Source organism: Temnothorax longispinosus, chromosome 10, assembly GCF_030848805.1.
Source record: "Temnothorax longispinosus isolate EJ_2023e chromosome 10, Tlon_JGU_v1, whole genome shotgun sequence".
NCBI lineage: Eukaryota > Metazoa > Arthropoda > Insecta > Hymenoptera > Formicidae > Temnothorax > Temnothorax longispinosus.
In genome coordinates, this window is record NC_092367.1 from 3,579,342 (window position 1) to 3,594,882 (window position 15,541).

The 15,541-nt window shown below is 37.7% G+C and overlaps 1 protein-coding gene across 6 annotated transcripts in view; it reads left to right on the forward strand.

Moving 5' to 3' along the window:
- LOC139820212 (glutamate receptor ionotropic, kainate 2) overlaps positions 1 to 15,541 on the forward strand; it is a 407,847-nt gene that overhangs the window by 342,385 nt on the left and 49,921 nt on the right. For all 6 annotated transcript variants that reach the window (XM_071790344.1, XM_071790339.1, XM_071790343.1 and 3 more), the window contains 3 exons: positions 5,190 to 5,365; positions 5,795 to 5,848; positions 5,927 to 6,091. In XM_071790344.1, the coding sequence (XP_071646445.1) occupies positions 5,190 to 5,365; positions 5,795 to 5,848; positions 5,927 to 6,091 (395 nt within the window). The remainder of the gene's footprint in view (positions 1 to 5,189; positions 5,366 to 5,794; positions 5,849 to 5,926; positions 6,092 to 15,541) is intronic.

The following is a 15,541-nucleotide window of genomic DNA, read 5'->3' on the forward strand; positions in this document are numbered from 1 at the left end:
CGTCGTCCCTCACCATCCGCATTCCTCACGGAATCCTTCAGAATAATGGAGTCGCTGGCGGAAGGACGAATCGTCCCGCTGAACGCACGACTCTGCATTTTTATATTTCGATGCAGAACGGTGAAAAAAAAAACAGAACAATCTTCGGCTTATGTATTTTTCATTTTTCTTTACAGCGATCGATATTTTTATTGAAAAATTTTTGCATCTCACGAATTTTATCGAACATCGCGGATATGTTACGAGATTAAAATATATTAAAATAAAACCGCCCGGAAAATATTTGCAATTTTAACTCCAGAAATGGAGTTAGTTTGCAAAACGTATTGCTAACATGTTTAATGCGCCATTTTTATGATAAAATAAAATTTAATGCCACGTCTAGGTATATGTTTCTTATTTTCGACATTTTATCTGCGATATTCCGCCCCTAGATGTTTTCTTCTTATTCTAGACTACGCTCGCCTCGTAAAGTTCGCTAGTTCAAGTATGAAACGTCAAATCCTTTTTTACGTGAGATCCGTCAAAACCAGGCTATGTGCGGCCTTGTATTTTTATAACCTCTGAAAGTGACAGCCTAGCAGCATTCTGAGGATCTACAAGACCTATACGACGGAAAGCTTCAGGCACTTTGTGCTTAGTTTTTCTACGAATATTTATATTGAATGCCAAATCGCGCTCCTTGATTATTTTTTGTCTTTAAAAGTGTAGAAAGAGGTCAAGCGGAAAATATAAAATGTTTTTCTATCAAACATTATTATAAAAGTCGTAAATTACAAAATTTAGCTTTGTCTATACAAAATTGTGTATAAGATGTAATGTGATATCATATTGATACCATCCTACAGATTAATATAACATTCTGAAATAAATACAACACAGATTTTGTTTTCATTCATTCATCATTTTTATCACGCATTGTAAGTTTTTAAGGAGAACGTAATCTCTGTGCTCCGCATATCTTAAACGTAATCGGCCGTCAATCATTTCAGTCACGTATTCTAAATAATCTTGCCGTAGTGACTATCGCTACCAGTCATTTTCCTCACGTATCTCGAATATTATTGAGAGATCGATAATTTCTCTCACGTAATTTTCAAATTTCGCCAAACAGGCTAGTTTCTCTCTAATTTCGCAGCTACGTGTACTAAATGGTTTTGCCTCTATACGCGAACTTCGACGAGATTTTTCACAAAATCTAAGCGTAATAATTCGGAAGTTTAAATAATACATAAGGAACGAAACGTGAGCAGTGTATTTGTAAAAGTTACACAGTACGCGGTCGCTGCCATATTTGGGACTCATGCCGCAGATATTTCGCCGCATGGTGCATCCTTGCGTAATGCGAGGAAGAATTTCTCTCCGTCATAATGAGAATTTTATGACCGACCCGGTCCCGTGCAAGTGTCCAGTCGAGCGCGTATGTTTTACACGATAGCTAAATCATGGCAACGGAGGGACGCAAGAATGGGAATACGTTCCCAGACGCAGCGAAAGTCTTTGCGAACTTTCCGAATATAACTCGGCGATCGTCGAAAGTTTCGACGATATGTCGTCTTTCCGCACGAGCGACTGACCGGTCCCGATTGGACGAGCAAACCTTCCGAAAACAAGCCTCTTCACGATCCTTAGCGCAGTTAATCCATCTCGTACGTGTAACATTGTTAAAAAAAAAAATTAGTCGTTAGTGATGGTTAATTAATCAATTAACAAGGAAAATGTAATTATAGACGTTTTGAAACAAATTGAAAATATTATTGAAAATATTAATTGCCTCAGGGTATTAATAAACATGAATTTATTTTCCGCTTTTTTCCAGTTTTTAATTCTCTCTCTTTGATTTTGCTTTTATGGAAAAACAATTGTTGAATTAAATTTAGCATTGATACACTCACAAAAAACTCGCACATCCTTTGTTATTATTACAATAAAATAACGATTAGATTTGAATGATGTATAACTAAAGGATTGGAAAATTCAGTTAGTTCTCTCTATGTTGATTTTGCAGTGTGTTGATTTTTTTTTTTGCCATTGTGAAATTTTTATCTAAAAAAATTTTGAAATTTTTTAGAAATATTGCTCTTTTAGAATATTATATATAAGACTGTAGTAAATTTAGAAGAACTAACTGTGCGACTTTTTTACAAAAGCAAGAAACTTCTTCACAAAAGCAATCGCTATATTTCCCCCGTTCTTTGTCAGAATATAATTGCGACTCTGCAAGAAAAGTTGCCCCTCCTACTTTCTCGGAATATTATTAAAAGCATCATCAAGTATCTTTTTTACATAGCCAAAAACGCATTTATATTCTAAAGCGCTATTTCTTAAAGTACTTCCAAATCGAATCTCTCAGCTCTGCCGCGGCTCGCTCACCTCTCCAATATTCATTCGACCGTTTCTCTTGAAATGCGCATGTTTAAGACAGCCGGCGATCCAATTATTTCGATCGTCTGTCACCGCGCGATCTACTCGAAGGGCGAGAAGCGAAAAAGGAAGAGGCAAGTAATCGTTGACAGCTTCCTTTCGCGCGCGCCGACTCAGCGCAATATTTCGCACTGTCGAGGCATATCGACATTTCGAGAACGGATCCGTAAGTGGTCGTCATTAGAGTGTATATGTGTATAAAAGCCAATATGATAATCTGTCTTCCACTGGGGAATAGACATGAACAGTCCTCCGACTCTCCGGAGAAATTATTGTCATCGTCAAGTAGCCGCTGCACTCGGTTTGCCTCGCTTTTTTTCTCGTTTTGCACTTATAGAACCCTACAAAGTGATGCGACCACAATTATCTCAGTCTCTCTCAAGATTTGTGCAACGTCGACGATACTTATTGTCAGTTCTCTATTTTCTAGTGGTTGTGATAGCTTTATTTTTACTTGTTTTTATTAACGATTTTTATTACCATTATTATTTAAATACAAAAAAGAATTGTGTAGATTATGAAACATGCCTATTAAGCCTATTATACGAGTTTTATTATATACAAGCGTGTAAAAGCATTGTAGAAACATTTCTCAATGCTTGCTGTCGAAAACCAGGATAATATCGTGCTCTTAAGTTAAGTTGAAAACCGCAACGCGGATCGCAGTGAGAAATTTCGTTGCATTGCCCTCACTTCCGCACGTTATGCCTTACCCTCTATAGAAACGTAATGCTTTCACGGTACCCCTTAAACACAAAGTACGTTAAGTCGGATAATACCAATTCCCTAGTTAGTAATCTGTAAATGGTGCAATTCCCTCGCATCGTAGAATCGTAAATGACGTCCTGTTCTTCCACTTTGATGAATGTTCACGGACTATCCTGTAACGCCTTGAAACGCAATTTGCGATAATGCATCACGCTTTATGGCTTCTGGCCATGTCAATTTTAATGAAATATGCCGTGCACTTTCTCTCTCTCTCTCTCTCTCTCTTACTCTTTTTTTCTTTCTATCTATCTATCTTATCGCCCGCAAAATTACGAAGAGCAGTAGAACGCTCGAAATGCTATTTTAATTGAAACCGCCATTTCAAACGACTCCCATGAAAGTCCGTTCTTGGTGCACACGCAAAGTGTTCATAATTCGTGCTACAACGAGTCACACCGCAAAACGTGAGAAATATTCCAGTTATTATTTTCAATTCAAGCTGTAACGCCCAACAATTTAATTACCTCTTTAAACTACCGTTCACCGCGCAAAATGTTTCTAATTTATAATTATTATTTTTTAATATTCGTGCAGGATGTTTTAAACGTTTGCGAATTTTATCAAACTGCGGTTATTTGTTATCAAATTAAAGAGAATGATAATTAAGTACGTGGAAGAGATACGATAAGTATTGATATGTTATTTAATAAATGTAAAGTAAATCACCACATGTGTCGGCTTAAGTTATTACGCAAATTATCCTCTTGTTGCAATATTTTATCAAACTGCAATTATCTGTTATCAAATTAAAGAGAATAATAATTAAGTACGTTGAAGAGAGATATTATGATAAGTATATATATGTTATTTAATATTTGTAAAATAAATCATATGTGTCGCTATTACGCAAAAATAATTTGTCGCGATACTGGTTTTCTCCATGCGCGACTTGACATTATACCGCAAAGATACTACACTCGGTTGTCACAGGATTGGTGTATACCAACGAAACATGCACGCTTAACTTCGAGCTATTGCAGCGGTTATTCATAGTGTTCCCCAAGATAGTCGTCGGATGTTGTCCCCCGGGATACAAAATCTGCTTACATGAGAACATTGGTCTTCCTCGAGTTACCGCTTGACACGGCTTCAATTAAACTCGGTTTCTTACTCGCTCCTGGATTAATTGCTGTTAACACTTGAGCGTATATACATTTATGCAAGGCAAACTTTTTGTCTTTTTCTTTTCTCTTTTTTCCTTAGAGAGCGATTTGTGATTATATCGAGTTTCTACTTGTCAAAAAACGTTATCATGTTTTTTTTTACGAAGCAGAAGATGTGCGAACACACTTCTATGTACGGAATATTTTGTAATTTGCCTCAAATCAAATTAATGATTGATGCTAATCATTCGACTTATTGATACAAGTAAAACTGATAGATATGTAATTTTATTTTTTATATCGCTAGAAACTTTTAAATGAAGATAAAATTGTGTAACCTCATATACGTAGACCGGCCACTCTTTAACGTGATACGATCGGTATATATTTAGACGTCAATGCTCCCGAGCAAACTCGAAGGCATCAATCAGCGGATCGTTTGCATGGGCGGAGTTTACCGTGAAAGATTATCCCGACTTCGGCATTCCGTGCCCTAAAGGAAACTGACAGGCCGAAACGTTGTCGCCCGTCTCCGGCACGTGTCGGAATCTCGAAAGTCGAAGTTCCCGCCGGTAACTTGCAAGAGAATAGAGCCTGTGTCTCCTCGGAAGACCTGCAAGTCAGATACCTTGATTACTTAGGCGCTGGAGAGTATTGATTTCGTCGGATAGCGCGATTCACGGGTTTCACGTGCCATTAAGCGACCGACCTGATAATTTCCCGCGGAGATCGCGAAGCAAACGATTCGCTCGCGTTGACATCGACAATCGTGTCATCGCGTCTTCGAAACCCTCTTCAGAAATTAACTCTTTACATTTAGCGTTCATTACACATAGCGTTTCATTGGTATATACATATTGTTGAGACAAATAACGTATCTGCCTCGGTTTTCAGGATTGGTGAAGCTTCGGGAGCTAATGAAGTCACCGAAAATCCGTGATATCGAAGTCAGCCTCCGGCAAGCAGACCGCGACTCGTACAGGCAGGTCCTCTCCGAAATAAAGAGCAAGGAAATTCGAAATATCATCGTGGACACAAAACCCGAGCACATGCATCATTTTCTACGAATGGTAAATTATTCTATATGTCTCTACAAATCATCCTATACTCTCTCACATTTTACATATTTTCATACAGATACATTATATATATCCACAAGTTATTTTCCTGATATTTTACAATTATTATTGATTTAAAGAAAAATTTATTATTCAATTATAAAAATTTGCAAAACTGATTATTAAGAAATTACAGAAAGATATTAATGATATTATGCTTGAATTGTTTTTGAAAAAATTAGTATGATTAGTTCCAAATTGTTACAACAAATTTATACGTAAAAGAAATGTACTTAAGAAATTAAAGTAACCGTAAACTCGTGCTGAGATAAAAAGAATTAGGCATGCTCCGATTTTAAGATCACTGACTCGTATTTAAAATGTATATTCCTTTTCGCGGAAACAGCCTCGACTGACCGTGTCGCTTCGCATGTATTGCAGATCTTGCAGCTGCAGATGAATGATTACAAGTACCACTACCTCTTCACGACTTTCGTAAGTACCCTAGGGATATTGAAACGCACAAGTGAAGACCCCACTTGGTCCGCGACTCGATTCGCTCGCTTTCCGCAGGATATCGAAACCTTCGACCTCGAGGACTTCAAGTACAATTTTGTCAATATCACTGCCTTTCGTTTGGTCGACGCGGATGACGTCGGCGTACGTAGTATCCTGAGGGACATGGAACGCTATCAGCCGTCGGGCAACACAATCCTCAATAAATCGAGGATCATCCAGGTAAACACACATGAGCTTTTTGTTTGTAGAAATGTGTGCACTACACATATTGGAAAAGATAATACAATGCTTGCGAGTCTCGATTTTATAATTAAAGACGTAAGATGCTTGAGACGCGAGAATTTAAACATCTATTTTATGGTTTAATGTTTCTTCGATATGTTTGCATATATAATGATTTCGCATTTTGTAATGCAGAAAATATACGCCTTTGCATTGATAAAGAAAAACCGATTTGAAATCTCGCTGGAAAATGTTTTAGTGGTTACGGCAAGATCGTATTTTACGATTAGTTTCCGTATTATATTCGTAAAGCATAACATACTGAGGTACTATACTTTCGTTTCACGATAATGTTTTATCGGTCATTATTTCGCACGGGATGGCAAGCTACATCGCGCCTTTGAAAGATTGGCAGGATCTCAATGAAAGATGTAAAACAATTTATCGTCGCATATACATACGTTACCGCACCTACAGCTTCAATACCTATATGTCAACATCATCGAATGCTTTATGGGGCGATAAAAGCTATTCGAAACGACGCGTGTGTTGCCACATCGCTGGTAATGCTGCGTACGCAGGTAACAACAGGCCACATTGTTACCAAAGTAACAGGCATTGATTTTTTCGAAGCAACGATAAAGTTGTTGAAAAATATCAAAAGCGGAAAAGTTTTCTCTTCCGCTTATACGTAACAAGCTCGTAGTGGACATTGATATCGAAATAAATTGTCGGTAACGTAAAAGAATATCAATAAAACAAACCTCGCTTTCAAGTTATTTTAATTTTATTACTAGCTCTGATTTAAATATATATGATGTATACGTATATATTAGTAAAAAAAAAACACGTGCGCGTGTGTGCGTATGCTATCGTAAAATTTGAAATCTACATAAAAATACTCAGATACCGCGATATCGGGAAATAGAAATTCAACGTTTGACTTTCTACTTTGTGCACACATTTCTCTAGTCAATTCGACGGTTATATTGAATTATGATATATGATTTTCTCGTAATGCATATGGAAAAAGAAATTATATTTGCATTTAAATTGTTTATCCAAATTGCGTAGTTATATACAAATTCCACCATCATACGTTTAGACAACATACATACACGTTATCTGCTCGAACAATCTTCTTCATTAACAAGTTATATTGCGTTAATCCTCAATTTACGAAATATTATTTGCTGTAATCGGAAATTTATCAGTGTTATATATATGAAACGAAAATAAACGAGGTTTCTATCCGTTTTCTAGATAAATACTCATTACGCAATAGAGAGAAAATAACTTTTAAAAATTTTCATTACTTAGAGTATTAGAATAATGAATCTATACGCGAAAGAGGAAACGCAAGGGAGAAAACTCGCTACTCTTTCGTCTGATGATGTGTAACAGAATTACCACACACCCGTATGCATATAAAAATCCGCGGCCGGATACGCAAACGAGTTCACGACGCGTGAAGCTTAACGCTTTTTTCCAATTTAGATGCAGATCAGAATGTTGTCGCGACGACGACGACGACCTCGACGACTTCGTGAATCTCCATGTTATCGCGTCGCGACGACGGGCGTCCATAATCGCGTTTCGTATCACGCACATGCGTGCAGGCGTGAATACGACGAATGGCGTGTCAATGAAGCACCGCGCGTAGTCGCGAAGAAGTTGCACAACGCATGTTTAATCGAGCTTCCACGACTCATCGAGAGAGCTGAGCGCTTGTTGATTTTTACATATTAATTTTTTGTTTTTTTTACTAATTTAATTATATTTCTCTAAATCTTTAGATTTTATAAAGATACGTCAATGACACAGATCGCTACTTTCAACCCTTAAGTTGTTACGTTCGCTCGCTTAAGAAACTCCTGTACCAGTTTTCTCAAATTCTCGAGTTGTCGGATTTTTTGGATTTTTGGAGCTTTTAAGAGCATTTGAATCTTCTGTTCTTTTTTTATTTTTGGATACCTTCATTCAAGACGCAATTGAAACAAATACGCTATTTATTTAATCATAATATAACAGCTTATATTAAAACATTATCCGTAAAATAATAATTTTGTTTACCTTATAAAGATCTGTTTAACATATCAGAGTCGTACACAATATCATTTTCTTATTAAACAAATATTTTATGTTATACGAAATGGATCGTGTGCATTAATACGCAGTCCTTTCTGTTTATTCAGTTTGTACTTTTCTACATTGCTTCAGTGCAAATATATAATCCGTTCTTGAAACCTGAATAAATAAATCGGTTTTCCAGGCGCGTGATTTCACAATGAAATTTCACAAACATGTAGATGATTCACATCGCTGAACTGAAATGTGTTTATTTCTCTCTATAAATAGTGACTTTTCTTTGATTCTCAAACGAAATATGCGATATTTACAACAAGTGAAAGGAATGTTTTGCGCGCAATACGCGAAAAACATTTGCGCAAAACACCTCTTTGACATCGTCACTGATAATTCAAATAAGATGGCATTGTTTAGAAATTTCTGCGTTGTGCCTTGAGCGTTCTGTGCGGTTATTATTATTTTTTACACTCTCAAATCTCGTTCTCTCGAAGGGCCGGCGTTTCAGGAACATCACAAGGGATTATTTGCATGCGTAACAAAACTGAGGGAACGCTCCGACCGGTCGGAGAGAAAAGCGCGATCTTTCGTCCGAACGACCATCCGAAAGGATAAAGTTTACATTTCCTCAGAAAATGTATATTTGCCGTTTTCGGAAAATATGCCGGGAAATATCGCTATTTCGCTACCAATGCGATGGAAAGGATGAAAGAAAATAATCTTTTATTCAGCGAGTGACATCACTTTAATATCACTTTTCAAACTATATCGATATCTCGTTCTTAGACCTATTAATTCTTATTTTTATGAATATTTATAAAACTTCTCAAAAAGATGCAAAAATAATTGATTCTAAAGTGATAACTCGTAATAAAACTTGTTCGCGTTTATTAAAAAAACTGATGAAAACTGTATAAATCTGAGCATAAATCCCTCAATATTCTATTTTTGAGATAATCGAAACTCTTCTCTTTTCTCTTTGCATCTATAGCGGCAAGAACGAATTGTAAATAGACAATCTGAAATTCCAGATACGATACTAAGATTAAAAAACTTGGTCACATTTACAATTCATGAGGAAATGCCCGGGTTTAGGTCTACGAGGAAAAGAGTTCTCTAATTACTTCCGTTACAGCCGTTAAACTTCTCGAGGCGGTACAATACGGAAGCGCGCGTAATATTCGAATGTAATATACACTTTGAAAAAAAGCGAATTGCAAGACTCACTTACTTAAAAGTACTCAAGAAGAGCATCTTGATCCCGATAAATTACTTCTATATTTCACCCTTGCCACCGCTGCATTGCAGAAAACTTAACTTAAAGCTTTCCGCGGGAAAATGGTGTGGCGTGGACTATCCAATTCTGGGACGCTCGGTATTCAAGATTATGACCCAGTAGCGAAATTTTTTGCGTGTATTGTTTGTCGGAATTTTGGGCGCTAAAGCAGCGAGATTACGTGGCCATTCCGGGACGGTCTAATTGCTTGCAAAAATGTTATCAGGCGTGGTCGTATTGGTGGATATCAACGAAACAACTCGAATTAACGTCTGCGCCCGAAGTAAATGTCCATGTAATTACCCGGGAGCATTGCCAGAGATAAGGGAAAGTTAGATTTAAGATGCTCGTGAATATCCGAACGAAAAACAGAGTAAAAATCCAAAGATATTTTGCTTGATGAATATTATATTTTATATTGTAACAGAATTCTATATATTAAATTGTATAATTATATAAAGTTACAGTAAATTCGAGTGCGTATTTTTTTGTAATTTTATTAATTTATTACATGCACATACGCAACATGCACGCATATACGAAGATGTCAAAAGAAGCACAGAAGCTCTAGAGTCCGCGACTGTTATTATTATTTTATCTTGTTAGTGAAATGGGTGCAGGTGTTCGTGTCTTTCTAAGACTTCTTTTCGCTTTTAAAAATGATCGTTGCGCAATAATGGGCGAGCAACAAATTCGTGTTCCTCAAAATTTGTTAATTTAATCTCGTCTGAAAAAAGCGTAATATGTTAATAATTCTTTTAGCATGCATAACTATCTCTTTATTTTATTATAATTCAATTATAATAATTATAATTAAAATAAAAAGATTATAATTACATATAATCGTAATAATTACGAATAAAGAATTAATTTTAACTCGCTATACGATCGGGGATCAAAAATACTTCGAAGCGTGTGTTTCGAACACGAAACACGCACGACTCATCATTGCACCGCAAGTTTAAGAGCTTGCCGACAATTTTCCCGAGCGGCTGCCAGATAATACCTCCTGTTCGCTTTCAAGCGAATTGTCAAACGTCTCTCTATTGTCGAAGACAACCTGTTCGCTTCGTCGCGTCGCGTCGTCGCGTTGCCCACACTCTCACTATACGCAACCCGGCGGTGAAATTACCTATGGCGGCTTTTGTTTCGACACCACTCCGGGCGTGCATCGTTGCATCCCCCGTCACTCCCCCACAACCAAGTTCCGTTGTCACCGACGTCGACCCCTCGCACCCGTCAGCCGCTTCCTTTCCCGCGTCGCTAAACGACCGAGTTAGCTCCGGCAAAGCCGCGCAAAAAGCTCGGTCACAATCAACGCTCGGCGGAAAGCAGGAGAGGCAAAAGAAGAAGAAGGAAATGGGGCGCAGTAGGCGTCGGAGGTCGAGAGAAAGAAGTAGGCGGGTTCCAGCAAGCGAAAGCAACCGCCGAGAAAAGCACGGCGGGCATACCTGGTTAACTCTCCCTCTAGACTCATCGCGACTCAAGCTTCGAAACGGGGAAAATATAGACCTGGGTGGTTACACAAGAAGCGCCGATGTAAGTAGGGTACATAGACCGAGGGGAAGAGCGAGAGATCGACTCTCACGTGACGGGAACGAGTGAGACAAGAACGCGGCCGGATAAGAAGAAGCTTGTTACATCAACGTGGAAACTGCAGATGCATACTGATCGCGCGTTGACTACCGGCAACGCGCGCTTCCTCTCCACCTGCTCGTTCGTTTTCCTTCCCTTCTTACCTCGCGCTCTCGACGAGTGAGCTAACAAACTCGCGCGCAGGCGAGATGGACTTTTTCAGTCTCGTCCACGGATGAAAACGCGAAGCGGGCGGATGTATGTGAGCCGCTGATGTTACGGCGGTAATGAGAAAGGTCTACATCGAATCGTGATGAAGAAACCACTTCTGGTGAATATAGGCGCGCCTAATTGCACGAATCTGTAAGCTCCAACGACTTTCGTGGAAAAAAAAAGAATTATATGTTTTAGGCACGTTAGTAATGTTTTCCAATTCTGGAAAAGAGTTTGTAAAAGTTGTTTTATCCGGAACTTTTTTTATATATAAAGAACAAGAGATTTTAGAATATTAATAATGTATTATAGCATTTTTTAATGTTTTCTTAACAAATAATATACGACATGCTGAATAAACTTTTCAATAAAATGAATTATGGGACAGAGTTTTGAATTTATATGTTTATAATTGATTTAAATTGGATAAATGTAACATTGAAAAAAGACTGCTTAAAGATACAAAATTTAACTAATTAATTTTTTAATTGACTATAATGACAATTTTGCTTAACAATTTTAATTATTATATTTACAATGTAAGAGAGATGTACACACAGAGTAGGATTAATTACAATAAGTAGAAACATCCTTGGTCAGACAAGAGTGAAAAAACTGCACATTTATAAACTATCCTTGAACGTGTATATATGTAACGAGCGGCCATTAATTACTAATTTTCACTTAACGCGGGGATTAATGAGAAAGGGAAGGAAGAACCCGGGCATCAAGATTTCTATCTCTCTGTCTCATATTTCTCTTAACTCTTCTCCAATCCGCTTGGCCAATGAATCACTGAATACCCTGCTCCATGGCAGGATAACCTTTGCTCTCTCAGTGCTATAAATCAGGCTATCTCGCACTCGAAAGGTTTTATTATTTTATTTGGCAACCGGGGTGTAGTCATACTAGGAAGGTAAGTTTCCGTGGCGACTGCAGTGGTCAGAAATATGGCTAGGACAGTGGCCTGGGTGGAACTTTTTTAGGAAAAATCTACAGCGGCGAGCCGCAAGAACTAACACATGTTTTACTAATCGCGAATGTCTGTTATGCCGTAAAATATTATTCGCATATGAAATTGTTTCAAAATTTTTAAATAAATTTATAATAATTTAAATATCGTAACAACATAGTTATTAAGATGGGATAATCAGGTTTGTTAAAATGTGAGAAACAATTGTTTAGGATGACAAAAGGCATTTTTTAAAAATTCTTTTATGCCGCAATATGCACGGGAGCCTACAATCGCGGACATTCACAATCATAAATTATATCCGCTGCTTGCTAAACTGTCAATACCAGACCGATTACAAACAACCAATTTACAGCGGTCGCTGCAAACAGCTTGGCGTATTATTACGAGTCATTACCGGAACCGGAACGCGCCACGGTCAATGCGAATTTTCTTCACATAAAATACAGAAGTTCATTATTGCGCGCTACCCGACTAATTCCTCGCGCCCAATTAATTGTGATTTGCAGTTCCATAATGCTCAATGGATTTAATGACAATTGAAGTTTAACACGCCAACAGATCTTTATAACGTGATACAGCAATAAAATTTTCGGATTGCATTGAAGCATGTAAAAGAGAACGGAAAACATAAAATACGCTCAAGAGCGTTTAATTAAACATAATATCATAATTTGTATTAACGTTTGTAAAATTAAATTTGAAAGAGATATAAAAAATGTGACACATAAAATAGATGGGAAATACCGCCAAATTTTTTACATTCTTGTTAGGCGGAAAGAAAACAATGCATCAAAACATGCAGCAGGAATTTGTTACATTTCCCGACAGCAAAGTAAACATAGCTCCAACTATTGTAGCAAATATAATATTGTGATAGGCGCGTATGTATCGCGATTTTTTTTCCAACAGAAAAGCAATACATCAAATGCAGCCTTTGGTTTATATTTTTTTCCTCGCTGTTCTCTTTCTCTCTGTCTCTCTCTTTATTTCTCTCTTTATTTTTCTCTCTCTCTCTCTCTCTCTCTCTCTCTCTCTCTCTCTCTCCCTCTTCCCTCTGTTCTCTCTATCATATACACACAATATTACAATATAAAATTCTCAATTTGAAATTGAAAACGTTGTCCATCATGATGCCAACAGGTTTACAAAATGTCAGGTTATAAAAAAAAATTGTATCTGTGTCTTTCCATTTTTATAATTCTTTACGATATATATAAAATAGCAGCACTAAAGAATTTAACGATGTCAGAATTTAATCTAAAAATTTTTAATTCTGAAATCTTTTTGAGATAGAAAGTTCAATGATACATTAGATACATACCATCAAGGATGCATAAAGTTATACGAGAGTAAGGTTAAAGAGTAAGCTTAACGAATCCTGCCATTAATATCGACAGATGTTTCGTAACAAGATAATAACTTCTAAATGCGTCGATTATCTACATTAGAAGCCTGATTAAGTTAAAGATTTCCTGAGGAGGGGCTGTAAGACATCCTTAGAGTTAAACAAATCGCGGCTTGGTAATCTGTGGCAAGCCAGGATAAAGATCATAATCGTTTCTCTTCCCGTTATCCGGCTGGGCCGAGAGCGACGCTTGCACGTAGAAGATTGGTTAAGCGGGTTCATAAAGAAATTTCTACTTGCCAAACAGGCCGAAACGGAAAGGAAGTAATTCGCGCCCGTGAAAGCCCCGCGACATAAAGCAAGATTTGTTTCGGAATCCGCGCTTCGAGTAATATTTATTTCAATTACGTCGGGCTAAGAGGAAGAAATTTATCTTCATAACGGAGAATTTTTCGGGACGGGGAGATTCCGGTAAATGGACACTTACTTAAAAGGATCTACTCGAAGGCGAAATTTACGATGAGTAAAAATACGTGTAGCACGAGAAACGTCCATTTGCGCATTTCGCGTTTATGAATGCCGTTAGACTCGGTTAGACACTAAGTAGGCCAATTCAGATAACACACCGCGTCTTTTGTATTTTAATGAAGACGTTCAGTAAAATGTTACAGTAGACCGATCTTTAAAACGTCATTAATCACTGTGGCGTTAGCAGTGGCGAATAATATTTAACTTCCGCCAAGTTGATTGTCATCTGCAAGCTATTCAGACTTCTCACCTGCAACATTTCTGACCTAACTTACAAAAAAGGTGAAGATCTCGCGCTAGACAGCAAGTAGTTTGACGAGGCATTTCCATTTCGCTTTAAATGCTAATGAACGGGCCGATCCCGAGACCGGACAGAGGAGCACAGGTCGTGAAGCGAACTCGTCGTCGTTCGTCGCGAAGTTAAGTGCGCGTTTCAAGAAAGAGACGAGGCGGGCCGACGAGTCGGACAAATGACAGACCTTTTCGAACTAATTCCGTGGCGCGATTATCCGGACGGGAGTTGGATCGTGGATTAGGAGGTATCAAAGTTCGGCCTTCCTTGTCAAACGCGCAACGGGGAGCTTAAAGCCAACGAATGCCCGACGGCTAACCACCGATCCATCCAACTCGGACAAGACTTAAATCTGGCGCAACCGGACACTTGACTGGTGTACGCGATTGCCAGTTTCTTCATTATTCACGCGAGATTGCCAATTTCCAGGACGTCAAGGTCTCGACCGATGAAGCAATCCGTTCAGTCTCATGCGGTCGCTCGTATTGGCCGAATACGACGTCATTCTGTCGAATATAGCGTAGCGTCATCGTGCGCATATGTATGGCAGCTTTTTGGAAACATTGCAAATTGTATATTTAATGCAATAAAGCGTATATTTTTTACAAGTTGTTGAAATGTTTGTAATTATTTTATTAAAATCGTGAAATTAAATTAAATTTTATTTGCAATGCGAGCTTTTTCAATTGCAGACCGTTCTAGTTATCAGAAAAATATGGAATTTTCATGGATTAACACCACGATAAATATTTTGAAATGTTTGGGAAATAAGATAATTGGATGAACAATATTCATTCGAAAATCGAGAGACACGGCATGGCGGCATGCAATGTCGGGTGCCAAATTGTACACGCGCGCGACACGGGCAACGAGACAGAACATCGACTACATCCGAATCATCGAGTTGAGCGGAGGCACGAATGATGTCATATTTAAGAAACGATGACTAATGTCCATTTCTGTAAATGCATATTAATTTTAAATTTCCGTTTAACTTACTTTTTATCTTTTTCTAGTTCTAAGAATTAGAAAAAGATAAAAAATAAGTTAAACTGAGAATAAAATTAATCCACATTGGTAGAAATGAACATAAGCGGATGAAATTTTTAATACTTTTTATGAACTCAATTGGTTGCGAAGAAATGTCATGTAATATA